We start from the raw sequence: 27,954 nt of genomic DNA, 5'->3' as shown, positions 1-27,954 counted from the left end.
CGATTTAAAAAAAAAAAAATTAGCTACCCGAACAAAAGTATCGGTGTCTGATTGGCCATTCACCCAATCTTTCGAAACAGGTGTTATCCATAAATTTAGGCAGATTGTGACGAAAGCGTGAAGCCGGAAGTTCTTTAAGAGGCGAAAGTGATGATGAAGGTGCTCGAGGAAAAAAAAAGGGAGGGATTCTAAAAGCAGGGTTCGTACGGTCCTTAAAAGTCCTTAATTTTTTCAAAAATGATTTTTGGTCCTTAAAAGTTCTTAATTTTCGCCAAAATGAATAAACGGTCCTTAATTTTGCTCATTTGACATTTCTTATCATTTCTAATGATTGCCATTCACAGTGTGAATTGCGATTTCTTATGAATATGAAATTAACGGCTGTTAACGAATCTGTTGGCGGATTTGCGTTGCAAATGATTAAAAAAAAAAAAAAAAAAACTATTAGCTACCCGAAGGAAAGTATCGGTGTCTGATTGGCTATTCACCCAATCTTTCGAAACAGGTGTTATCGATAAATTTAGGCAGATTGTGACGAAAGCGTGAAGCCGGAAGTTCTTTAAGAGGCGAAAGTGATGATGAAGGTGCTCGAGAAAAGAAAAAGGGGGTGGGGGTTCTGAAAATATTTGTAAAAATTAGTTAAATTCCCAACCTGGAAGGCCACAACCCTTCCGACGCCAATAGGAACGAGATGCCTGGAAAGTGCATTTTCAAGAAACTGTGGCCTCATCAAGCTGACTTCAAAGACTTGATATTGATGGATGACAATCCTTATAAAGCTAAATGTGGTCTTTGTCTGAAACAAATTGAAATTTCTAGAATAGGAGAGTCAGCGCTGAAAATTCACATGAAAATTAAGTTTCGTTTTATCATTTCAATTTGTTTTTACACGGTTTTGCTTAGCTTAATTTCTGTCTTTGTTTCAATTAAGCCATAAATTAATTTTTATCACCTTCTACGGAGTTTATTCTCTTTTGCACATACTATATGTATGGGATATTGGGATTATGAGTTTATTTCTGCAGATGGTCTGTTATCGATTTCGCGGGAAATCTGTTGGCTCCATTTCGATTTTAGTCGCCAAGGGCAAATTCGGTAATGCTAGCCGAGAAAAAGTGAAGTTCGGAAATACGTTTTGAAGCTTCAATAGACAATTAAGTATTTGGTTTAATCCTATCCTGTTAATAGTAATGCATTATTTTTGCTAATGGTGATACAATTATTAGTTGAATACAACTAACTAAAAAATTTTTAATATTTTTAAAGCTGAAAACAACTAAACTAATTTTCCTGAATTAACTAGACGCAAAATTAACTTTCATGAATTACTAAAGTTATTGGGTAGAAGTTTAACTGAAAATATACATTCCGTATTATATATATTTTAACAAATTTATATATATATACAGTACAAAGTCCGAGGTTGGGACTTCAGCGATCCCAGATTTGAGATTTTTCCGGATATTAGATCATTTTAAATCTACTAAGATGGCACGTAGAAATTATAAAATTGAAAATATGAAATTGTGATTTATGAAATAATGAAGCATTTATGATTTAAAGGGTATCAAAATTTACAAAAGAAAAGAGCTTAATATTTATATGTTTACTTTATTAAACATTTCTTTCAATGTGAGTTGTTTGATTTGTTTTCTCTGCTAACACTTTAGACTAATACTATAGACATATAATTTCTTGTTCAGTTATTAAGTTCCATTGTTCAAGTCCTGTAATTGCTGTGTCGAGAATTCCGAATAACTTGTCAATCAAAATTTTTTCTCGTTCAGTAACCTCTCTGTTACTTTCTTCACTATCGGTAGCTGTATTTTCTGGATTTAGAACCATACTACAGATTTCGTCATCCGTTAATTGATTGATGATTGGGCATTGTCATCGCAATGAAAAACTTCTGTTTAACTTCCCTAAATTCTGCCGCCTGGTGCGGCCATGCAAGCTCTGGTACTGGTTCTGGCTTTATGTGAATAACAAATCAGTTATTAATTCAAATAGCACTAAATATAATCGTTTGTCCTATGAGTATCATTAACAAAATCTATTTTTAGCATAAGGAAAGAAATTTCTGTTAAATCTCCCCTTGTCAACATTTTAGCGCATTGAACTTAAATCTGTAATCGGATAATACTCTGTTATTTGGCGTCGCTGCATGAGTCATCACTCAAGTTATCATCCGTTGATAAACATGCGGTGATGAAAGCAAAATACAATAAATAATGATTCGCGATTTCAACATCAAGGATATAAAATATTAGTTGGTGTAAAATTAACAAATGTTTCGGTTTGAGATTATGCCAAGCAGATATGCAGCTATGGAGTCAAGTTACTAATCATGCAAATTTATGCTAAAATAATTATTTCTTCAATAATGAGATATTTTATTTAATGCCAAACTGAGATTAAGAATCGGGATTTCTGCCCTTCCCTTCAAAAAAGCCCTAAAAAATTGGTTGGTGGTGGCTTTTAGGTCTGGATTTTAGATCATTCCAGATATTGGATGTCCGGATCTCAGACTTTGTACTATATATGTATATATAGTAAAAAATGTATATTTTCAGTATACATTTCTTATTATATATATATATATATATATATATATACATACATTATATACATATATATGCGATACTTAATTTTACTAATGCCTTGCATGTAATACCCATTTTACGTGCAAAACATCTCTCCCTTCTCAACTGCAGAGTTTCTTCAAACAGTATCATGAATTTTGCCAAGTTAGAAGAACCATCTACTTCAGGAAAAGATGTAACTGTTAATTCAACATCAATAAGTGTAGAAAATAATAAAATCAATTCTTTTCTTTTCAAATCTGAAGTTACAGATGCAGAAATATTGTGGGCTTTTAAGTGCATCAAAAGCCACTATTCTTTTAAATCGTGCGATGATATTGGGCCATTAATCACTAAAATGTTCCAGGATAGTTCCATTGCAAAACAGTTTTCATGTGGTGAAAAGAAATGTGCTTATATCTGTTATTTTGATCTTGGCCCTTATTTTAAAACTTTGTTACTAAAGCATTGTAAAAATGCTGAGTTTTTTACATTACTATTTGATGAGACTCTTAATCTGACAAATCAAAAGAAGCAACTAGATATTCATGTGAGGTTCTGGCATCACGAAAATAAGGTCAGAACTCAGTACCTTACTTCTGCATTTATAGGGCATGCAACAAGTGAAATTATTTTATCCAAATATTATGAATGTGTTTAAAAACTAGACTTGTCATAACTCTTACAAATATCGATGGATATTTGCAGTAAACTGGAAATTTTATGATTTATTGCAACAGGACTTGACAAAGGAATATAACATTCAATGCTTGACAATTAGGGGCATGCGGTTTACACATTCTTAACAATGCTTTCAAGCATGGGATGTCATCCACTGGCTGGGACATTCCATCATTCTTATCCTCCTTATATTGGATTTTTAAAGATTCTCCTGCAAGACGTGAAGATTTTTTAAGTATATCTGGCTTAAAAAAGCTACCTGTGAAGTTCTGCTTTTACCGATGGTTGCAAAATGTCCCAGCAGTTGAAAGAGCCATTGAAATATGGGATGACTTGCTACTGTACATTAAAAAAGTTGAAATGGGGAAGTTTAAAAAAAATTCATCAAAATCCTTCTCAAATATTTTGGAGGCAACTAAAGATAAAACATTTCTTATAAAATTAAATTTTTTTCTCTCTCTGTCGAAAATATTATTGCCTTTCCTTGAATATTATCAAAGTGATAAACCACTTATTCCCTTTTTTGCTGAAGATATCTTAAAACTTGTAAATGATTGCCTTCAGCACTTTAAAATTTTGAAACTAGAATATTCAAAAATAACTAAAGCAAAAAATCTTTATAAATTTAATTTTAATGATCCAAATTGTTATAATGATAAAAGTAAAGTTTATTTGGGATTCATTACTGAGCAGTTAATGAATGATAAATGCCGCAAGAAGAACATTTCACAAGCTGAAAGTTTTGCATTGAAACAAGAAGGTCAACAATGTGTCTTAACAATGGTACAACACTTAATGTCTAAATGACCAATAAATTATTCTCTTATTCGAAATGCATCTTGTATAGACCTGTGATTGATGGTTAAAAGTCCAGAAAAAGCCCAGAACAAAATGAAAATAGCGGAATAAACGTGTTTTACAAGATGATTGTGATGAAATTCTGCTGCAGTTTGGAGAGTTTCTAGACAAAGTAGTTAAGAGAAATTTACATGAATTTGCTACTTTTGATCCTCAAAATCTCTCTCTTGACACATTTCTCACTTCTTATTTTCATGATTTTCACTATTCAAAAGTATGGAAAATAGTGAAAATGATTCTTATCTTGTCACATGGATAGGCCTCTGTGGAAAGGGGATTCTCTGTAAATAAAGCAATTGAAATTGAAAATTTAAGTGACTCATCATACATTTTTCAACGCACAGTATTTGATTACATAAAATTTTCTGGAGGTGTTCTTAATATCGAAATTAATAAAGAAATGAGATCAGCAGCAGCTTCTGCAAGGTCTAAATATATGCAGTATTTAGAAGAACAAAAATCTTTAACTAAATCTGAAAATTCAAAGAGGAAAAGAAATGTTATTGAGGAAGAAATTGATTATATGAAGCAAAAGAAAAAATTTCTTCAAAGGGACATTAAAGATATTAATGAAGAAGTAGATGCTTTAGCAGATGAAGCTGAGACCAGCAGGAACATTTGTTTATCAAAGCAAATGAACTTAGAAGAATAGTTAAAGAAAAGGAAATAGACATAAATAAATTAGATGTTAAAATAGCTGAAAAGTTTTCAGATTTAAAAAAAAGCACAAATGTTTTGTATCTTTCATTATACAGTTTATTATTCTAGTATCTTTTAAAAAACCAAGGAAATAAATTGTATGTTTACAAATCAGTTATTTTAATCTGCAAAATATTCTTACATTGTGATTATAATAGTAGTTGACTGTGTTTAAATAAATATCAAATAAGTTGAATAATAATCATTAAATCTCTAAAATAGTGACTGGTATTAGTGTAAAATACACTTGTACATGTTTTTCAAGAAATTATGTTCCTAATTTAATGTTATCTACTTCATAACTTGTAGGGAGTTAGTTTAATTTTCAAAATTGTTTTATGGTAAGTATTAAATTGAATTTAATAATAGTGCATAATACACACTTCTGTTAGTTTCTTAAAGTGAAATTACAAGCATGAAGTCGGTTGTATGGATAATTGCTTTATTCTATTCGTATTTTTGTTTGCTGATAGGTCCTTAATTTTTTCTTTGATGGTCCTTAAAAGTCCTTAATTTTCGTGTAAGAAAATGTGTACAAACCCTGGAAAATATTTGCCAAAATTAGAGCAATCCCAACCTGGAAGGCCACAACCCTTCCGACGCCAATGAGATGCCTGGAAAGTGCATTTTCAATAAACTGTGGCCTCATCAAGCTGACTACAAAGACTGGATATTGATGGATGACAATCCTTATAAAGCTAAATGTGGTCTTTGTCTGAAAGAAATTGAAATTTCTAGAATGGGAGAGTCAGCACTGAAAATTCACATGAAAATTAAGTTTCGTTTTATCATTTCAATTTGTTTTTACACGGTTTTGCTTAGCTTAATTTCTGTCTTTGTTTCAATTAAGCCATAAATTAATTTTTTATCACCTTCTATGGAGTTTATTCTCTTTTGCACATACTATATGTATGGGATATTGGGATTATGAGTTTATTTCTGCAGAGGGTCTGTTATTGAATCCGTGGGAAATGTGTTGGGTCCAATTCGATTTTAGGTTGCCAAAGGCAAATTCGGTAACGCTAGCCGAGAAAAAGTGAAGTTGGGAAATACATTTTGAAGCTTCAATAGACAATTAAGTATTTAGTTTAATCCTATGCTGTTGATAGTAATGCATTATTTTTGCTAATGGCGATACAATTATTAGTTGAAAATAACTAACTAATTAAAAAATTTTTAATATTTTTAAAGCTGAAAACAACTAATTGAAACTTATTTTCCTGAATAAACTAGATGCAAAATTAACTTTCATGAATTACTGAAGTTATTGGGTAGAAGTTTAACTGAAAATATACATTCTGTATTATATGTAAAATGTTGTATAATGAAGCATTTATGATTTAAAGGGTATCACAATTTACAAAAGAAAAGAGCTTAATATTTATGTTTATTTTATTAAACATTTCTTTCAATGTGAGTTGTTTGATTTGTTTTCTCTGCTAATACTTTAGACTAATACTATAGACATATAATTTCTTGTTCAGTTATTAAGTTCCATTGTTCAAGTCCTGTAATTGCTGTGTCGAGAATTCCGAATAACTTGTCAATCAAAATTTTTCTCGTTCAGTAACCTCTCTGTTACTTTCTTCATTATCGGTAGCTGTATTTTCTGGATTTAGAACTATACTACAGATTTCGCCCTCCGTGAATAACAAATCAGTTATTCTTGTCGCGGATGTCGTGGCACGCAATGAACTGGAAGTTCATCTGTCAGCACTATCCTTATCTTCAGGGTAAATGTTTTTATTCTATTTTATTCGGCTTATAATTCCTTACTAAATGTAGTATTTCATCTCGATGTACTCTGTCTTTGATATGATTTAATCAAATTCCTCGTCATTATAAATATCACGAATACACATCAAATAGCTTTCTGGTTGCAATTTTCTAGTTTCGACTATGCGTAATGTACGCTTTACGCATGCACACGTTGAAAGAAATGTTTAGTAAAGTAAACAAATAAATATTAAGCTTTTTTTTTTTTTTTTTAAATTTTGATACTCTTTAGAGCATAATTGCTCTGTTTCATAAATTACGGTTTCATATTTTTTATTTTATAATTTCTGCATGCCATCTTACCAGATTTAAATTGATGATCTATAATCTGGAATCGCCGAAGTCTCAACGAGTCTGGATTAAAGACTTTTAACTGTACTAAAACAACATACAATACAAATGCAAAAATATCGTTTTTCTAAAGGAAGCACGGTGATTGTGATCGCTCTTTTTAATTCTCCTGATTTTGTTTTGATTTGAACAGTACTTTATTGTCGGATCCATGGTAGACTTTAATAACCTGACCTAATATCCATTTGCAAACTGGCAGATAGTCTTCCTTAACAAGTACCAACAGAAATATTGTCCTTCTCTGCCATCCACTTGGCTCTCTGCTGTAGAGTTCCTAAATAGTCATTTGACCTTTTCTCCAAATAATCTGAACTACTTTTGTTGCTCTCTGCCACTGGCTTAACTGATTTTCATTTATGTCTCTGGAATCACCTGCACCAATCTCCCTATTAAGAAATGACCTGGGGTCAAAACTTTATAACAATCAGAATCATTGGTAATGGGTGTAAGAGGTCTTGAATTTTGTTTTTCCTCTACCTGCACAATTATAGTTTCATACTCCTCATACGTAAAATGCAAATTTCCTATCGTTATCTTTAAGTGATGCTTTATGGAATTTACCCTGGCTTCCCATAGCCCTCAAAAATGAGGGGACTTGCGAGGAATAAAGTTCCAGTTTATTCCTTTGCATGGGAAATATGAGGCCAAATGTTTGTCAGGAAAATTAATTACATTGTAAAATTTTTTTCAGCAGAGAATTTTCTCAAAAATTTTACAAAATTAGGGGCATTATCAGTGAGTATTTTTGCATAATTGCCACGTCTGGCCATGAAACGCTTAAGATTAGCAATTAAAGTATTAGAAGTCAAATCTGACAAAGGCTCAAGATGGATAGCTTGTGTTGCAAAGCATATACATACACAAATGTAAATTTTATTTCTCTGATGCTTGTATGTTACATAAAAGAGACCGCATAGATCCAAACCTGAAACACTAAATGGGGGTGATCTATTAAATCTCTCGTATGGTAAATTACCCATAATCTGTGCAGACAAAATTGGTTTGCATTTAAAGCATGTCACATAAAGAGGTACTGTTTTTCGTGCCAAGTCTTTACCACCTAATGGCCAAAATTTTAAACATACTGCATTGACTAATCCTTGAGGACCAACATGCAGTAATCTTCTGTACACGCTGGAAAAATAAATCTTAGCTTAGAATTTCTTGGGAGGATCACAGGATATTTCTGAGAAAATGGTAAAAAGCTTTTTCAAGCAACCAACACGAATTATTCCTTTATGATCAACAAAGGAATGTAAATTTAAGTTACCTGTTATGTTATTAAGCATTTCCTCAGCTATTCTTTCTTCTTCTATTTGAAGAGGTCCTACCTTTTTTGATCCATTCCTGCAATTATAATTAAACCTAAAAATATAAGAAAGAACAGTAATAATTTTTTATAACTGTTACTAATATTCAGGAGTTCGTCTAAAACGTTAGAGTTCATGTTAATAGAACTTTTGCTTTCTTGCACAAAGGATTCCCTTTCACTTAGTGTCAAGTGCTCAACCTCTGGTACTATTGGTTGTAAGCACTTGTAGGGAAGATGCGGCTCTGTCAAAAATTCTGCACAAGTCCAGCATTTGGAATTGTTTACTAGAGAAGAGGCTCTAATTCAACGCGTTAGAAGATGTTCTTGGTCAAACAATAAAACCATGAATCTGGATTAGTCAACTTCTGAATCTCACCAACATGATTTTGAACAAAAGACTTCCATCTTCTGCTGGATCCTTTAATCCAATACGTGACTTCAGAATCACTCCAAAAAAAGGTTGTAGATGAACCTTTATGATCCAAAACTTTTTTAACTTCCATTCCTAATCTTGCAGCAACCAGTGTACCCAGCAATTCCGGTTAAGGCAAGAAAACTTTTTTGACAGGTGAAACTCTGCTCTTGGAAGCCAGCAAATTCACAAAAATGTTTTCTCGATTCTGTACTTTTACATAAACGGCTGCACCATACAACTTTTGACTTGCATCAGAAAAACCATGGATCTCTATATTTTTATCACATGAATCCAAAACAAATCTTAGAATACTAATGTTACTAAGTTCTGAAAGCTCAATGCACTATTAAGACCACTCGTCATTCAAATCAGAAGGAAGCTCAGCATCCCTTGGTAGTTTACGTAGTAATAAAAGTTTTATTCTAACAGTGAATGGTGTGATGAGTCCAAAGGGATCATATATTTTTCCAGCTGTTTGGAGGATGAAGCATTTTTTACTTTTATTTCTTCTCGAAATTTCAGTTAAACAAGAAGTCTCTATACTCAAACTATCTTCCTGAATGTCCCATTGAATTCCTAATACTTTGAGCATCTTTTCATTTGAGCTTAATGGATGAATGTCAAAATTTTCTTCTTCCCATTTTTTAGCTAAATGTCGTCACCCATTTGCATAGATTCATCCCAGCTTCATGCATAATTTCCTTTTCTTCCCTTGAAATTTTTAAGGCTTCTGATACATTATCTGCTCCTGTAACAAGATCATCAATCAACATACATACATGTATCAAGAATTTGAAAGGTATCGGGATATACATTTCTGTACTTTTGGATAAGCAGCTTTATAGTTGCTGCCAACAAAAAAGGACTTGAATTAACATCAAAGAGCACACGCTTAAATCTATGCACCTCTAGCTGATCCTCAGTATTCTGCAAAGATGTACCAATATTCTTAACAAGCAAAAATCTAACTGCATCTCGATCTTTCTCACCTAAAACGATCTGTAAAAATGCCTTTTCGATATTTCCTAAGATTACAACTCATGTTAAGTCTAAAATGCATCAGTAAATGAAATATATTTTTATTCAAATTAATACCAGACCAATCATTTAGGAACAGATGGCCTACTTCATGTGAGCTCGCATTAAATACAATACGCATTTTTGTCTTAATGCTTTCTTCCCTATAAACTGCCTGATGCGGCATATAAAAAACTGGCTTGTTTACTGGTTTTGTAGAATCTGATACTCTTTCTATTATCCCTTGATTTAGGTGCCCATCCAAAGTTTCTCTATATTCTAAGTATAATGCGTTATCATGCTGTATTTTCCTCATCGGGATCTTTATTTTTTTTCTGCAACACTAAAATTGTCACCTAAATGCTCCCAACTTTTCTTCCAGGGTAGCCTAACAACATATCGACCATCTTTGAAGCTAACAGTTTTATTAAATATCTCGAATGCTTTATCTTCATCATACGAATTGAGGTCATCTCTAATACCAATTGATTGCAAATCAAAAAACTTCAACTGTGCTTCAGCATTGTCATAAATTAACCCGCAATGCATTAATTGTTTCTTCATGTGGTAAGTCTTCAATGCTCCCACTCACTAAATATCCAAATGCTGAGTTTTGTAACATTAAATTCGTATTTGGTACATAAATTTACCTGGATCTTATTAATCGAAAAATGTTGCAGATTATAGAAGTAACTGAATTTTACATGGTTTGTGAAAGTCTGGATCAACTAACGTAACCTCTTGTGGAATCGCAATATTACAGACATCAATTTGTCTAGAAACTATCATTATTACAGACATCAGATTTTCGGAATTGCGAAAAACTCTAGTTTATGACTCTACGTGTTTTCTCTATTTAAAATAACTGCACTCATTTTTGATTTCACCTTTGTTTAAATCCCAGATAAACATCCTACTGATATATTTACATTTTCTTTTGCAAATGAAGCTTTTCAGCTAATTATGATGAACAAAGATGGATCATACTTCCACTGTCAGGCAGAGTTCTGGAAGTATTTCTCCTTCATTTCCCTTAATATAAGCAATTGTTGTCGATAGTAGGACTCTATTAACTGTATTACAATTTTTATTTATATTAGCTGTCATAAAACACTCATTATCCTTATTTATGAATGGCTCTGCATGAATGTTAAGTTTTATGGTTTCCATTGACTGACTGGTGTCTGACCTTTGATCCGATGATGACATGATTTTGCAACTGTTTCTATTCTAGGGAATCGACACTTTTCTTGCTCATAACACACTAATAAATTGTGCTTTTTTCTGCATAGCCAACAAGAGTTATTTGAAAGGCAATTTCTCACTCCATGATTTCCAAAACAGCAGAAACATAAATTGTGCTTTTTGACATACTCAATCAAGCTGAATTTTTTTAATTTAGGACATTTAAATAATTTATGTTCCGCATTACACAGTTTACAAATAAATACACGTTTCTCAGTCACACATGAAACCACTGAAGAAATCTTTGGCTGACTTCATTTAGATGTTGCTGGAATTCTGGAAGTGTTTAATGTCCTTGCGTGATCCTTTAGAAATTCTAATATCTCTGTAATGTTGGATATTTTTTCTTTCTTTTAAATTCCTTTCCCACCTTAACTTAGTATTCAGATCAAGTTTCTGACTAAGAATAGAGGCAAATATAGTGGATGAAACCTAATCTAACTTTTGTTCTAAACATTCCAAAGATCTTACAACTTCACTTGTAGCATCAATTAAATTTAAAATTACAGAAGCTGACTCGTTTTGAATAATGGGAATACTCATAAATCTTTTGAGATGAGCATACAGTTTTTCTCTAGGGTTTGAGTAACCTTCTTCAAGGAGAGACCATGCTAACTAGTAATTATTAGCCGTTATAGCCTTCAAAGGGAGTTAACAATTGATAGAATGTAGAAATTATTCTCAGTGTTTGTTAGAGTATTTAGAAGATATTTTATTATATTGGTCATGTTTAAAATACCATGTTTTATATTATATGATAAAATATAAATTATTTTTTGTGTACTTGTTTATACAGAACTATATTGTCAGGGTTTATATGGTCCTTAAGAGTCCTTAGGTTTTTCAGAATCTTTTTTTGGTTCTTAAAAGTTCTTAATTTCATCCAGAATTGATAGAAGGTACTTAATTTTAATCTTCTGAAATTTCGCTTTTTTTTTTACGACTGTCATTTTGAGTGCAAATTAACATTTTGGAAGGATATTTTTGGCAATTCATTGACAAATATGGTTATCATATGAATTTGTTTCTCTTTCTAATATGAATGTTGCGAAGCATGAGTTTCTAGGCAAGAAATAAAACATATGCATTTCGAAAATTCTCTTTTTTTTTTTTTTTTTTTTTTTCCTAATGAAGAGATTTTAAACAACTTTTGCCTTTGGGGATGTAAATTCTTTAGTTAAATGGCTCTAAATTTTAAAATTAAAACATTTTGGTGTTTTTAAGTTCAATGTCTGTATAAAATTTTTATTCTGGAGATCTGTGAAATTTTCGATGATTTTTTTAGAACATTATAACATTAACAAATTGCATCAAAATAATGGTAATATATTGAAATTATATTTACAAAATAACATTAAAATAAAACATTTTTATTTTCCACTGCAATATTATACAGTGAACTTACTTTCCATTTTAGCGAGTAATTACTACAATATTTTGAATATGAAAAGCAATGTAATAAATGCTATAAAGCACAATTTGCGAAACAGTTCTTTATGAAGAATAGCTATATAATTATTGTAAAATGTCTTCTTTTTTATTTTTTCATGGCAACAGTTTTTTCCTATGTAATTGTCTTAAAATAATCAGAATTTTCAGAATGTGCATCAGTTTTCTCTCTAAAATTTATTACATTTTTTTTTTTTTTTTTCTCTTTGTAAATTTTGTTTTTGTTTTTCAAATATTTCTGGCTTTTGGGTTTTGCAAAACTGTTAGGGGCAATTTTTCTTTCAGATTTTAGACATTGCACCTTGGAAACTTTAGAAGGATTTGAAGGCAAGATTTAATAGGCCTACAATTCTAAAAGATTTAGAAAAATGTGACAAAATGAAAAGTGTCTTCATGGTATTAACTTGTAATGGATACATTTTACAGAAATTTTGTGCTGAATTTCTTGCTTTTTGGAAATTTTTGGAAGAAAATGAAAACATAATATTTGAATGTTTCATTTCTAATCTCAGAAGTCTTTTCCTTAATATGATTATTTTGCCTTTATTTTCACTTCTTTTCATTAACCACAAGCATAGTAAATATCCAAATACCTCTAATCTTGTCACCTGAACAGGCATCTGTAGAAAGGAATGTTTTTTTAATAAAATAAAGAAATTCAAACTAACAATTTAAAATACTCATTTTATATTCCTCAATCCTTGATACACATGGCTGGCGCTAGGCATTTTCCCAATCTCTGTGGGTCCTAAATTCTGCTGCCTAGTTCCTCCCTAAATTTTTCCTTCCAATAACTGTCCCAAATTCTAAAAGTTTTGTCGTTTCTAGATTTTGTTGCACAGTGCATCACTAAATTCTAAAATTTCTACCACACCCGCTCTGTAACCGGCTCTGACCATACATAATTTCATATTGATTCTCAGTGATCGTATTACTAAAGAAATAAAATTAGCAGCTTTTATATACGTTTAAATAAATGTAGTTTTTAGAACAACAGAAATTTTTTATTGAATACAAAAATTATAAAATGAAGAGGAAATTTATTGAGACAAGAAACTAAATGCATAAACAGAAATTTATTCTTCAAAGACATGTACAGTTATTATTATGTAAATTAGCCAATTGTTTATAATTTCAGCAAAGATTCAAATTAAATTGTGTAGTCTTTGCCTACTAGTCCAAATTTTTAGTTTGAATTTGATTGTCTCTGGTTAGTTGAATCTCCATGAGCTGTAATTGATTTTGTCAGCAGAAGAACCTACCTTTTTATTCCAAGTTCTGTTTATTTAAACCTTTATCTGACTTTGTAGTTACTTTCTGACATGGCTATAATTTGCTTCATGGTGTTTTGGACTATTTCATTTTTAACAGATCAAGTAAAACCTCATACTATTTAGGTACTATTTTATTGTGTGTTGTTGCTTTAATGTGCAACAGTATAATTATACTAATTTAAGAACCAATGTCATAAATTACATGTGTTCTAAACTGTGAAATGTTGTTAGATTGTAATTTTAATAGTGCTTTTTTAAAAAAAATGAATAAAATGTAATAGTGGCCATGTAAATCTATAATGACTAAGGATAGCTAATTACCTAATTTAATTGCTGGTAAGTGATTGCTCACCCTTAAAAGTTATCTCTGCATGTTTAAAGCAAGTTTTTGCCTTTCATTAATCCTTACCATGGTCACAAAATGCAACACAAAAATGTAAACATTTATGTAAAACTTATTCCTTAGCTAATGAGACATAAATTAACACAAAACAATTTATCACCTCTGGTGCTTTAGTAGCTTATTGGAACATTAAAGTATATTAACTGGGTTACAACTCCAGGAACTCTACATGAAGCTATGACATTAACTGCATCAGACAGACAAAGCATAACTTTGGAAACTTGCTAACCATGCCAACATCAGACATTCAGGTCTGTTCTGATCAGCAGGTCTCTCTCTAGGCAAACAGTAGCAGTGGTAATAGCCAGTCTTCTGTTACTAATTGTGCTGATTGCTATTTTACTTCTCATTTTAACCTATGCTGTTTGACATAAAATCTGGCTGCTGTTTACTAAACCTCTAGTTGAGCAAGTGCATGACTAAATGAGACATAAAAGAAAAAAACAATATAAAACTAACTGTTAGTAAAACATAAATAAAATGCCTCTAATGTTTTTTAAATATATCCAACTATTATAAGTGTAAAATATTTAATGCTACTTAATAAATTTTATTATTAATAAATTTTATTAAAAAGTTGATTTTATTCTCAAATTTATTATATAATTATGTTTAATAATAGTGCATTCTACTTATGGATTTATTTTATTCTTAGTGTGGTATTACAAAAATGAAGTTCAGGCATAGATAATATCTTTAAAGTTGAATTTATTCAGTTCCCATTTGCTGATAGGTTCTTAATTTTTTTTCCATTAATATTCCGTAAAGATCCATAAAAGTACTTAATTTCTGTATGCAGGCATGTGTACAAACCCTGATTGTATTTCTAGCAAAATAATGTTTGATTATCAAGTAGATACTGAAAACTGAAACTATAAATGCAGTATATTATATAAAGGGCTAATGTTAGTCTTGTTTTATGTTAATGTGTCTATTCACTAGTTCTATTCTATTAAAGGCCCGTCCACACGACTACACTCGAAATGTAGCTGACGAACGTGCTTTTACGCTACCAGCGAAAAAGCGTCCAAACGAGTAAGCTTGCGAAGAGCGAGTTTAACCAATAGAATTATTTTGTGCAAAAATCACGTGGCACTGTAATATAACGCCAACGGAACTGTATCTTGTTACTTCGCTGTGCTTCTATATGTTTGCGGCAAGTTGCCCGAATCAGATGATTTTTTTTATAGCTGAAACTTTACTTCATTAAGCAGAGGCAAAACCGCAAAAAAATGACGTGAATGATTCCAAAAGATTTATTTAGAGCGACCTGTTCAAAGCGATTTTTTTTTTTCTTTACTGCCTCATTTGCGAAATGAATATCCGGAATTATTAAATTCCTACTATTAGCTCACACTCTCCATATATCTTGTTCAAATTTTCAGTCGTTAATAAAATACTTTTTTCATCCACTCAAGTTCAAATACAAATTTTTAAACTTGTAGTGGATGACACTTGATGTTAATACAGCTTTTTCACATATTAAAAATTTTTAAATTTTAAATTAAAAAAATTCTGTTTGTATTTTAATTTTTTTATTATTATTTTTTAAATTTTTCTTTGTGGGCCTAAGTAGGAATTGACTTTTTTTTTTTTTTTTTGTATATTACTTGTTTTTTAATTATTTCAGGATGAGTATCGACCAGTTTGACCGACTTCCAGAGTCTATATTGTATGAAAATTAGGATTTATAAAATTGGTTTGGAATACAATATATAAAGAGAATTAAATTACTTAATTCTCTTTATATACATCATCCACAATATAATAAAACCAACTTCATATTTTTTAAACTCCCCCACCCTTGGTCTTTTGTTTTTCTTTTTATTTATTTTTGAATTTAGAATGAGGTTCAAACTTTGGACAGTTTATGAGAAATTATGTGCAATAAAGTAAAAATAAAGAGATAATTTATAAATGATATATGATAAAGAGATGCAGATATGTTATTACATACGGGTTTCTATTTGCAATGCACATTTTTAAACTAAATTAAAAACAATAATAATAATGAATAAAATAAGAAATGAAAACAATAATATTAATAATAGGTAAAATAAGAATAGAATGATTCATGATTAAGTATAAGAAATACATTTCAAAATGAGAAAAGCTAACTGAATTATATGTCTAGGGTGAGGTTCGAACTCGCCACATTTCCATTTGCAAAGCAGCGTGCTGACCACTCAGCTATCTGTGATAGCAGTGTTTGTGAAAAATAATGTAACAAGTAGAAGTCACTGCAAAGGTAATTTAATTAAACTTCAATAAATGATTGCTGTATGTCACAAGTTGTAACTTTCCTCCAAAATTTTATTATTGTATTTTATTGAATACTCTTTCACAGTCAACTGCTTTATTTTAGAAGTTGTTATATTGCTGAAGTTAGTTTTTGGTGTGTTTAATATTGGGATATTTATAGAGCTTTTTATTACACATGATATAGCCAATATTTATAATAATTAAGGAGAATTTTGTAAGGCAGAAACTTTGATTTCGTAGAAACTGTAATTTATTTAGGTTCCTATTACTTAGATGTTATAAACAGGTGAAGCATATGCATATACTGGTCAGATCATTGCTTTATAAATATACAGTTTTACCCTTTAATGAGAATTTGAAATTTATACCAATATACAGTCGATTCTGCTTAATTGGGACACCGCTTAATCGGGACAGCCACTTATTTGGGACTAATCTCAAAGAACAGATACCAAACCAAGAAGCCAATAGAAAATTTATATGTTTAATTGGGACAACATTCCGCTTAATTGGGACAGTAAATTTAAGATCACGGTACATATTACGAGTTTGTTACGGAGCGTTGTCTTACAACTTATTACGCATGCGTTGCCTTACAGCTTATTACGCATGCGTTGCCTTACAGCTTATTACGCATGCGTTGCCTTACAGCTGATTGATTGTGTATGCATTGCATCATAGGCGAGCGCAAGGGCGTTCCTATTCAGTTACCATTACACCTCGTACGTGACAACTGTTTTGATTGTTGCATATTTATTCACTCACAATACACATCGCGCATGAACAGTGCATAAACTTATTGTTCAAAAATTTAACCCTTGCCAAAATGCCAAGAAATGATTTGACACTTTCTAGCAAAATTGCTTTGCTAGATAAAATAAAAAGCCAGCCACCTAATACAAGTTATCGCCGGCTCGCTGAGATAACTGGAGTACCAAAATCTACCATTTTGCGTGTCTTACAACAAGAAAGTCAACTGCGTGAGGAATTGGTTTTACAAGAAGGACAAGCAGGAACATCCAAAAGGAAACACGAGGGAAAGGATCCAGACGTCGAAGAAGCACTAGGTCAATGGTTTTCTATTGTTAGTGGCAGAGGCGTAAATATCAATGGTCTGATATTGAAGGCGAAGTCAGAGGAGTTAGCTAAAAAACTGGGCCACAATGATTTCAAAGCAACTGATGGGTGGTTATTGCGATGGAAAACAAGACACAACATTAAATTTTAAAAAGCGCACGATGAAAAGGGCAGTGCCGACAAGGAAAGTTCCAAACAGTGGAAAACTACGAAAATTCCTGCTTTTTTAGAGAATTTTTGCGCTGATGACATTTACAATGCTGATGAAACCGGTCTTTATTATCGTGCTACGCCAGACGGTTCCTTATGCTATAAAAACATTGCGCTGACTGGTTATAAAAAGGCAATGGACCGCATTACTGTGTTATGCTGTACAAATATGTCATGTGCTGACAAACGAAAGCTACTGATCATAGGAAAAAGTGCTAGACCTCGATGCTTTAAGGGGTTGAACATGGAGGGTTTACCAGTGGAGTACCATGCAAACAAAAATGTGTGGATGACTTCTGAAATTTTTCGAAATTGGCTTGCCAGTTGGGACCGAAATTTACAACATAAAAAGAGAAAAATTTTGCTGATTGTTGACAATTGTGCGGCACACCCTCATTTAGACAATCTACAAAATATACAGCTGGAATTTCTTCCTCCTAATACCACATCTTTTATGCAACCAATGGACATGGGGGTAATAAAAAATTTTAAGACTTTGTATCATGGGAAATTGGTTAATTACATATTAGAATCCATTGATGAAAATTTATTAACAACTTCCACAACAGCCAGAGAGATAAGTTCAAAAATTTCCCTTTTGCAAGCAATACAGTTTGTTGCTGATAGTTGGCGAGCTATAAAAGCCACTACAATACAGAACTGTTTTACTAATTGTGACTTTAAACCCCTTAAAATTTCCAAAAATTTAAGCAACGAAGAAAATGAGAATAGGTTGCAAGTTCCTATTTGTATTAACTATGAAGAATTTTCAACAATAGATAACAATTTACTATGTTACGATGATAATGAAAACTGTGAGGATTCAATCATAGAAGGTATTAAATCAAAACATGGAAAATTAGACTAAGATGACGATGATGATGAGTCACCTGTGCCTGTGACTAACCAGGAAGCAAAAAAATTTATTGCCACGTTACAGCGTTATTTTATGCAGGAAGAAAATGAAGGGAGCCCTGCATCCGCACTGAATATTTGCGCTGATTTTGTAGAAAAGAAATGCTACAAAAACAAAAAACAGACTACACTTGACTCATTTTGGTAATTTTAATTTAGAATTTTAGATAAATATTAATACATAATTTTCCCATTTGTAATTTACATTTATTAAAATTATTGAAAAAATATGTATTGTTTAATTTATTACCGATTATTGGCCTTAGTTTCCAAAACCAAATAAATTTGTTTAAAAAACTGTGAAATTCGCTTAATTGGGACAAAATGCCCGGTCCCGATGTGTCCCAGTTAAGCGGAATCGACTGTATATGGTTTGAGAAATCTGAAGATGGCTTCAACAATGCTGATTATTTTATTGCTGTATACAGTTATGATATTTCTAAGCAAAAACTCATCTCTGTGTTGTTCTGATGCCATATTAAAACGGGTAAGCAAGAAGGTTTTCTGATTATGACACATCTTTAATGCAACCAATAAGAACTCTGTCAGCTATTGGCTGTTCGTTCACGTTACGGACGTAAAAGCTGAACAGGAGCAAACTCAGTTTTACGTCTTCTGCGTCATGCGAATTTACGCCGGCGTCAAAAACGTTGCGTCAACTATATTGCGAGCGTACTCGTGTGAACGGACCTTAAATTGTCATTACATTTTTATGTATTACAGAAAATAAAAATTATTTTGGAAAATTTATATTATCCTCCTTATAAATTTTGAAATAAGCATATTCTTTTTTAGGATTTCAGTTGCTTTTGATTTAATATAATGTGTTGTTTAACATCCCACTTTGTGAAAGGAAACAATAAATGGTCTCTGAACAAATTTTTCATTGATTATTCTGCATTTTCAATGCTTAATATGTAGTGGTGCATTTCATCCTAAGTAGAAGCAATAAGACCAAATATGTCCAAACTTTTTCAAATATATAGTCCGTGTTATTAACTTAATTTTTAAACTCAGGATTTCATAATGAAATCTTGACAGTAAAAGGCACTTTTACAGCAGTTAAAAATTTGCTTTCCTGAAGCATTAATTCCATTTTATTTTTATATGAAAATTGCTTTGTATCTTTACTGGAAACATAATTAGTTAAGCTGCAGACTTTTTTAACTATACTTTTAAATGCGTATTTTCATACCAGATTATTCAAGGTGAAATTTAAGTCTGTCTCTTATTCCAGTTAACAGAAATACATCAGCATGCATTTGGATAAACCATCAGCTAATGCTTTATAATCAAATACTTATTTCATTGATTCATTTTGTTTGTTCTTTTAGAATGTAAAAAGCTTTTTTTTTTCATCAGCATACCATTTTTTTAATTCAATGTGATTTTAATTAGTTAATTTTAGTAATTTAGTTCAATGTTTTGTAGTAGAATTTCATCCAAAATATATCGTAGATGAATATGACTAAAAATACTTATTACATTGTGTCTGAATGAAAAATATTTGTTATGGAAATTTCTCATTTATCCTAGGTTTTATTCCCTTCCCTTCTCTAGGATTGCATTAATGAATTACAGTAAAACATTTGGTAGAACAAAAAATTGGATAATAATCAGCTTCATTCCATATTCCTTGAATTACATTCTATGTGACTATAACCATAGTGTCTATTATATGAGATTTTTAGATGCTGCGGATTGTTCTTAATCTGGTATAATGGGAAGGCATTTGGATGAAATCTGCTTTTCACATTTCTGATAAGACTTTTTGAAAGTGTCTTGTTGGTATCCGAGTGATTTCAGTGTTTGAATTTCTTTTTCATAATGCGTTTTTAAAAGTGACATTCATATCTAAGATATAATTTCAGAATTCTGGATGCTTTTCATTTACACTTCTTGCATATTAATATAAATTTATGTTGATGTATGTTATAGAAGTCCATTTTGTGTTTAATATGATTAAAAAGGAAAATATAATTCTTTACAGGTTGGGCAGAGTCACGGTGGATTTCTTGGTGTTCTACAGGCTGGCCTTTCAAGAGCTACATCCCACATTTGGTTTGAACGCAGTGAAGTGAAAGACAGAGAACTGGTAGCTAAAAGGTATCTATTTGATGCTAATGGTGAAGAAATGAAACAGTTCAGTTTCACTTCAGTTCAAAATAACAATTCAGTTCAAAATACTTGGAATTGGGAAATCTGCAATATGTTCTTTTATAAAAATTGCTTTGATGAATAAAAATTCAAATCTCTTTTTATTATATGAAAAAGCAAAGCCCTTTTCAGATTTACCAGACATCATAAAAGTGATTTATCTAACTCTGAATATTGAGGGAGCAGTCGTTATCTTGGATTCAAATTAACAAAATCTTAAAGAGAAAATGACTTATTATCATACATACCCATTTCCTTTGATATAGTTGCAGCAAATAATTGATTTTAATGATATCTCTTAGATGTGTAGTGATTGAATGGTGTGCAGTTTGTGTCGTTAAGTCTGCATACCCATTAAGGTCATACGTGCTGAGAAACCAATAAAATAATATTAGCAGAAATAATGGTACCAATAATAGTCCTTTCTGTTAGATTAAAAAATTTCTAAAAATTTTATTTTTTTAAGTTTAGAAATATATGTGGTAGTCATCATATTGAAAAAGAATGTTAACAGACCATTCTAAACATTGAAAAAATCTTCAGTGCTATATTCAAATAGAATGACAAACTAATTAAAAGATTAAATTCAGGTGTAAAGTGTGTACTTCTTTTCAATGAAGTAGAAAAATTGTTATCTAAGGTAGAAAATATTTTGCTATGTTAGATTTCATTTATTTTTAAGATAGAAATTTAACTCAAAGCTAGCTTAAGTTCCTCGTTGCTGTTTTATCATTAGTAGAAAATTTTTTCATGCCGACAGAAAAGTTAATAATGAGATGTTTAAAATTAAAATAAGCGTGTCATAAATATTCTGATTTGTAATTTCATTGGATACTAAGTTAAGAAAAAATATTTCGTTTTTGGATTGAATTATGTTTTATGTTGTCATCTTCAAACAAACTGAGTTTTTGAAATTCTTTTTGTATACAGAAATGAGAAATTTAGCAATAATTTAGAAACTTAAAAAATTTAGCAATAAATTATAATTAAATTTTTAGGGGGTAACATAGATGAAAGGGAGAAAAGAAGTAACTATACTACTAGTTTAATCAGTTGTCTACCAAAATAAAATTTAAAAGCTTAACATATATATAATATTGTTACCATAGGTTTAGGACAGGTATGTCAAACTCGCAGCCCTTGACTCATTTATCTATGGCCCTTGGATTGCTCTGAGAAAATAACAAAAAAGCTGAGCTAAAAAAAAAAAAAAAAAAAAAAAAAAATTAAAATAAATAAATAAAGGGACTCTTGTTTTATATAAAATGTGTGCCAAGTAACTTCAGCACTGAAAGACTGTGAAAGACTGAATTCAAAGAAAAGATTCACAATATCAAATCTATTGAAGATGAACTGTCTCTGTTTTATGCCTCCATTTTTTTTAACAATCTTGAGAAAGCATCAGCCCATTTTATGGATGGAACTAATACAAATTATGTGCGACTTGACGCTAAAGAGAAAATTCAGTGAAGTGGGTGTTCCGAAATTTTACAAATACTTGCCTGAGCGCTTTCAGCAGTTTGCATTGTATGCCATTTCCACATTCGGTAGTATGAACAGTGTAAACAACTTTTGTCAGTTATGAAAAGGAGCAAGATCCATGTCAACAGAGATTCATCTAACCTCAGTTTTGAAAATCACTAGTGTTAGCAGCATGTCTCCAAACATCTGAAAGCGGGTTACAAGAAAAAGATGCTAAGTGTTGTGAAAGAAACAATAGGTATCCACCTGTTACCCAGATTTCCTTAACATCTTTTCATTTTTTAAAGACCTAAAGTAAGATATTACATTTTTATTCACTTTTTAAGTACATCATTAACTCCTTAACTGTGGCATAAAATTTAGAAAATGAATACTTGGTTTAAAAAAAAAAATTTAAACACAATAACTACTTTGAAGCTATATTTGTATATTTTGCATTATGATGTGTTAGTAGATCAACATCTTCATTGTTCACAAAATGCAGATTTTTTTTATTATTATCTAAAACCTATCATGCATTATAACATTATGGAAGAATAGAGTTTCAACACATTACTATTTCGACCAAAACATCTCTGTCTACAACTGGCTTCTTTACAATACCTTGTAAAATATGCAAGGGCAGAAAAAATTATATTTTATTTTTATTTGTTGGAACCCACATTTTTGCTCTGCTTTTTGATTTTAAGGTTTGGCTTTGAATGATCATATCTGTTAGTTTCTATGGTGATAATGTGCAATATATTGTTATCAGAAAACAGCTCAAAATATTCAGTTTCTTGTGTGAAATTTGAGGTATCAATTAATGCACCTACTTGTGTTGGCCAAAACGGAAATGTTGGAGAGGCAGAAGAAAGGTTATCCAGACATAACAGCTTCTAGTCACTACATAAAGAAATATCACTACCATCATCACTTTCTGTATATTCATCAGTAGAAATATCGGTATGTAATAAGAGTAATCGGTATGTGTAAGAGCCTAAATTATATTCCTCGTAGACAGACGTCTGATGTCTGAACCAGACATTGCCCCCCCCCAAAAAAAGAAACTTTTTGGTATAAAATTCATGGGAAAACAACCGAAATAACAACCTAAACTAAATATATGAAAGCAAAACTCTCATTCTCAACACATGTCTATGTGTAGCTGAGCACACCCACGCTTTCTTCCGACTGAATTCAGTGAAAACGTAGGACCAATAATGCCACCTATTATGAAAATGGTGAATTAAGTCTTGAGTGAATATCTGAAAGTGAAAGCACACTCACTTAGGGCTGTACAAAATAGAAACACTAATTTTTCTTCTGCCTGAAATCAGCTCTGGCCATTACAAATACTGTACGTAGTAGTTGCCCAAACTGAGTTTGTGCAACACTGGCAAGAGTATGTTAAGTATGAAAATGGCCCTTTTTCCCTTCTGGCTTGCACTCTTGTACATTGATGACTATAAGGCCACTTAAGGTACTGAGTTTGACTCCCTAGCTATTAGGTAAGATTTTATGTATTTATTCACTTTTTAAATACAGTATTAACCCTTCTGTTCCAGGCATGTCACATATGCATTGGTAGCAAATGTTATCTCATGGTTGGGTATGTCATAATCAAACACTGTTTAAATTTATTGTGTAGGCAGTGTAACATATATAACTCTTTAGATGGAATATTTAATTAGTATTTTTTGATGCCACTAGGTGCAGCTGTATATTATGAAATTTATCGAAAGTGAAGTAGTTTGACATTCACTCTTTTGCAGTGTTTTTTATTTCTGATTTTTGCTTCAGATGAGAGTGAGATCCCTGCATGTTGAGCAGTGTAATGGCTCTTACACTGCTCAACATGGCTAATTAGTTGATATAAGCAAATGCACATGTTCTTGATATTTCAGATTACTTTTTTTTTTTTTTTCTGATATAGCGGGGTAGATGGTCTGTCATTTTATAGGTTTTATTTATTCCTCTTGATTTTTTCTAGTGCTAAGAGGCAATGTTTTCTACCGTTTAGTGAGATATTTTTTAGACCTAAATAGTTAAATGAAAATGGTATTTAACAAAAGAAGAGTATACATGAACGGCAAAATGACAAGGGATTCTTTCTGATAACAATGACAGTGATGATATTTTTGGAGAAATGGAAAGTGATAGTTATAGTGATTCTAATATGAACATATTTATTTGCTTATATATGTTTGTTTGAGATAAGTCAATTATATATGCTGTCTTTTTATGAAAGACATTTTTAATAATTTTGATTAATGTATTATGTTAAATAAAATCTGTGATTGTATGGATATTTTTTCATATCTATTCATTTGAGGTAAGTCAAAAATATTACTCAAGAATTGTTTACTGTTACTTTTGTAAAATTTTTAAGTAAAATTTTTACTTTTAAATTTTTAATTTATAATTTTTTTAATTTTAAAATATGATTGTGAAGTTTTAAAATGTATTCTGATAACTGTTTGAGTGCACCTTTCATAACAAGCCAAATATTGGAACAGATGGACCAGAAATTTATGTGATTCTTTTTTTTTCCCAAGTTAAGTTTAGCAGTGTGAATTGCCCATCCCTACAAGATAGTGCATCCTGTGAACATGCCATTCTAGGAGAGTGGTTCAATGACTGGGATGCCTGTCATGAATGGGTTAAATAGGAAAATGGCCTTTTTTCCCCTTTTTTGGCCAGAACTATTATATACTGATGACTGTTTGGTGCACCTGAGGTACTGAGTTTGACCTGTCTGATTTAGAATAATTTTCAGAATTTTTTTTAAAACCAGGATTAAGATTTTTCCCTATTGGTTCATTTTCACAGTTGATGGCTTATAATTTTATCTACTGTTTTTCCATCACCTATGTTTTCGTTTTATATGTGTGTACATATATTTCTGATGATTTGTGAAGTGCTTTTTCTATTCATGTTGTACAAAAGTGATTGATAAAAACATTGGTGAATTAATTCATTATGTATTTTTAGTATTCTTCTTTCCTGTAACTTTTCTCTTAGGTAGATAGATGTGAAAAGTGCTTATATTTCACTGTTTATCAAAAAGATAGTAGAAAGGGAGAATTATCATTATTTTATCTGAGAATTAACTTTACTTTTCTTCACTGAAAGAGGAACCATAGTAACTATACCAACTAAAGAGTTAAAAAGTATTTTTACAAAATATGCAAACCCACAAGACAGTCAGCCACATATATATTGAAAAACAACTACTATGGGGGAAATTCATCTTTCATTATACAAAGTCTGTAAACCGGACTCATCGAGACTTCAGCAATTCCGAATTAGGTGTTTTTCCGGATTATGTATGATCAATTTAAATCTGGTAAGATGGCATGCAGAAATTATACAATTAAAAATATGAAACCGTAATTTATGAAATGAAGAGCAATTATGATCTAAAGCAAGGATGTCAAACTCGCGGCCCACAACAAATATTTTTGCAGCCCGGCCAATATATTGGCAAATAATAAAATAACATATCGACGAAGAAAAAAATGAAATTTTTACTGCTAAGTAATTAACGATAATTTATTCAGTGTTGTTAGATTACTCACAGCGAGCTGACACACACACTACTTAAATTACAAATGCGTGTGAGTAGCTTGCGTTCAGCTACCTTCGGCTTTTGGGGGACACGTGCGCTCAGAACTTGTACGCATCCCCCGATAGCCGAACTCATGGTCTCAGTTTTCCAATCATAGTTTTGTACGATATATTGGTGCATGCATGTGCATGCACTTTGCTTTATTATTAATTATTACTTAATTCATATTGTTACGGATTTCATAAATATTTATTTATTTAGTTTTTTTTATTTAGAATTGTAATTAGATTTGCTTCATGTTGCCTTAGCAACGCAGACGATTTTTGAAAAGATAGCTGCATTGGAAGGTTAAAAATAGAACAGCGCGTGCATTTAATACCTAATAAATAAATATCTCGTAATTGCTGTTGCCATCCACAAAAATTCAGATATTTATAGATGTTTCCAGTATATTCGAGAAATTAATTATAAAGCTTATAAAAGCCGAGAACAAACAACTCATCTCAGTAGTAGCTGTAGTTCTAGCAAACTGTTTGTTTACTTAATGCTGTGATTGATTTGTAGCAATTTCGCTGTGAGATAGAATTAGTTTCTCTGTTTTGAATTGATTTTTGCTAAACGTTTGACATTTTGTGATATTGTTAGAATATTTTTGAAGAAATATTTCAGCATTTTGATTTATCTCATGTGGAAAGAATAAATTTTTGTTAACTTTTTAATGTTAACCATGTTTATTCCAGCCCTTTGTATTCAGTATGTCTATATCAAAACCAAGTGGTAGTAAAAATAAACGAAAAATCGCTGACGAACATGGAATATTCCAAGTAAAATGGAAATTAGAATATTTTTGCTGTGAAATAAAAGATAAAATAATCTGCTTTATGTGTAATAATACTATTAATGTACGAAAGTTATATAATATTAAACGTCATTACGAACAACACAAATCGAAATATAACCAATTACGAAGGATTAATGAGAGAAGAAAAGTTGAAAGAGCTCAAGTTAGGAGTGAAAAAGCAACAGTCCATGTTTAGTAAAGTATTGCAAGAAAGTGAAGCGGCGGTACATGCAAGCTACGTCTTGTCTGAGTTGATAGCTAAACATTCGAAGCCTTTTACTGATGGTGATTTCATCAAGGAATGCCTAATGAAAGCTGGAGAAATTGTTTGTCCTGGAAATGAAGGCTTTTCAATCAATTTCATTGTCTCGAAATACAGTTGCGGAAAGAGTTACTGATTTAGCCGGGAATTTAAGTCATCAGATCAAAGCAAAATCATCTAGTTTCGAAAGTTTCTCCATTGCCTGTGACGAGAGCACGGACATTATTGTCAAAGCTGAATTAGCAGTGTTTCTTCGTTCTTGTGACAAGAATTTTAACATTTTTGAGGAATTACTGGAACTAATACCGATGCCTGGTACTACCACAGGAGAAGATATATTTACTTGTGTTTTTGGACTTCTGGAGAAATACAATCTACCTTTGGCAAAATTAAATTCTGTAGCTACAGATGGCGCTCCATCAATGACCGGGAAAAACAAGGGCTTCGTAGCATTACTAAAAAAAAAACTTGGTGAAATTCACGGTTCAAACATTCATCATATGCATTCTATTATACATCAAGAAGTTCTATGCACGAAAGTAATAAATATGGAGAATGTTTTGTCATATATAAAAAAAAAGTTATAAATTTTATAAGATCTCGAGGTTTAAATCAGCGTCAATTCACTGCTTTCTTTAAGTGAGTTAGATAGTGAATATTCGGGTTTGTCCTACCATACCGAGGTACGTTGGTTATCTTGCTCCAAGATTCTCAAACAATTCTGGGATTTGAAAGAAGAAATATGTCAGTTTTTAAAAACGAAAAATCAAGACGTAAGTTTGTTTTACGATCCAATATGGATACAAGATTTATCTTTCTTGGTTGATATAACCAAACACTTAACCGATTTAAATTTATCGTTACAAGGAAAAGATCATATCATTACGAACATGTTTGACATAATTAAAGCATTCAAATGTCAACTAGTTCTTTGGGACAAACAACTTAAAAATGAAGATTTGACGCACTTCCTGACGTGCAGCATGAACAAATCAAGTTTAGATGATGCTTGTTCGTATCAAAAATATGCAGAAAAAATTACAAATTTAACAACTGAATTTGAAACGAGGTTTAATGATTTTAGTTCCCTTGAAGACAACTTTTTTTTGTTTTCTTTGATTTTCTCAATAAGTATT

General features: G+C 31.3%; 1 protein-coding gene across 3 annotated transcripts in view; it reads left to right on the top strand.

Annotated features, from left to right (window-relative positions):
• Positions 1–27,954, top strand: part of LOC118205839 (glycerol-3-phosphate acyltransferase 4-like) — a 93,491-nt gene that overhangs the window by 45,159 nt on the left and 20,378 nt on the right. For all 3 annotated transcript variants that reach the window (XM_085813808.1, XM_035378126.2, XM_085813809.1), the window contains exon 10: positions 20,517–20,632. In XM_085813808.1, the coding sequence (XP_085669934.1) occupies positions 20,517–20,632 (116 nt within the window). The remainder of the gene's footprint in view (positions 1–20,516; positions 20,633–27,954) is intronic.

This window comes from Stegodyphus dumicola, chromosome 3 (genome assembly GCF_044657685.1).
Source record: "Stegodyphus dumicola isolate Sdum_Otavi_A_Nest chromosome 3, ASM4465768v1".
Classification (NCBI taxonomy): Eukaryota; Metazoa; Arthropoda; class Arachnida; order Araneae; family Eresidae; genus Stegodyphus; species Stegodyphus dumicola.
This window is presented reverse-complemented; position numbering and strand designations above follow the sequence as displayed.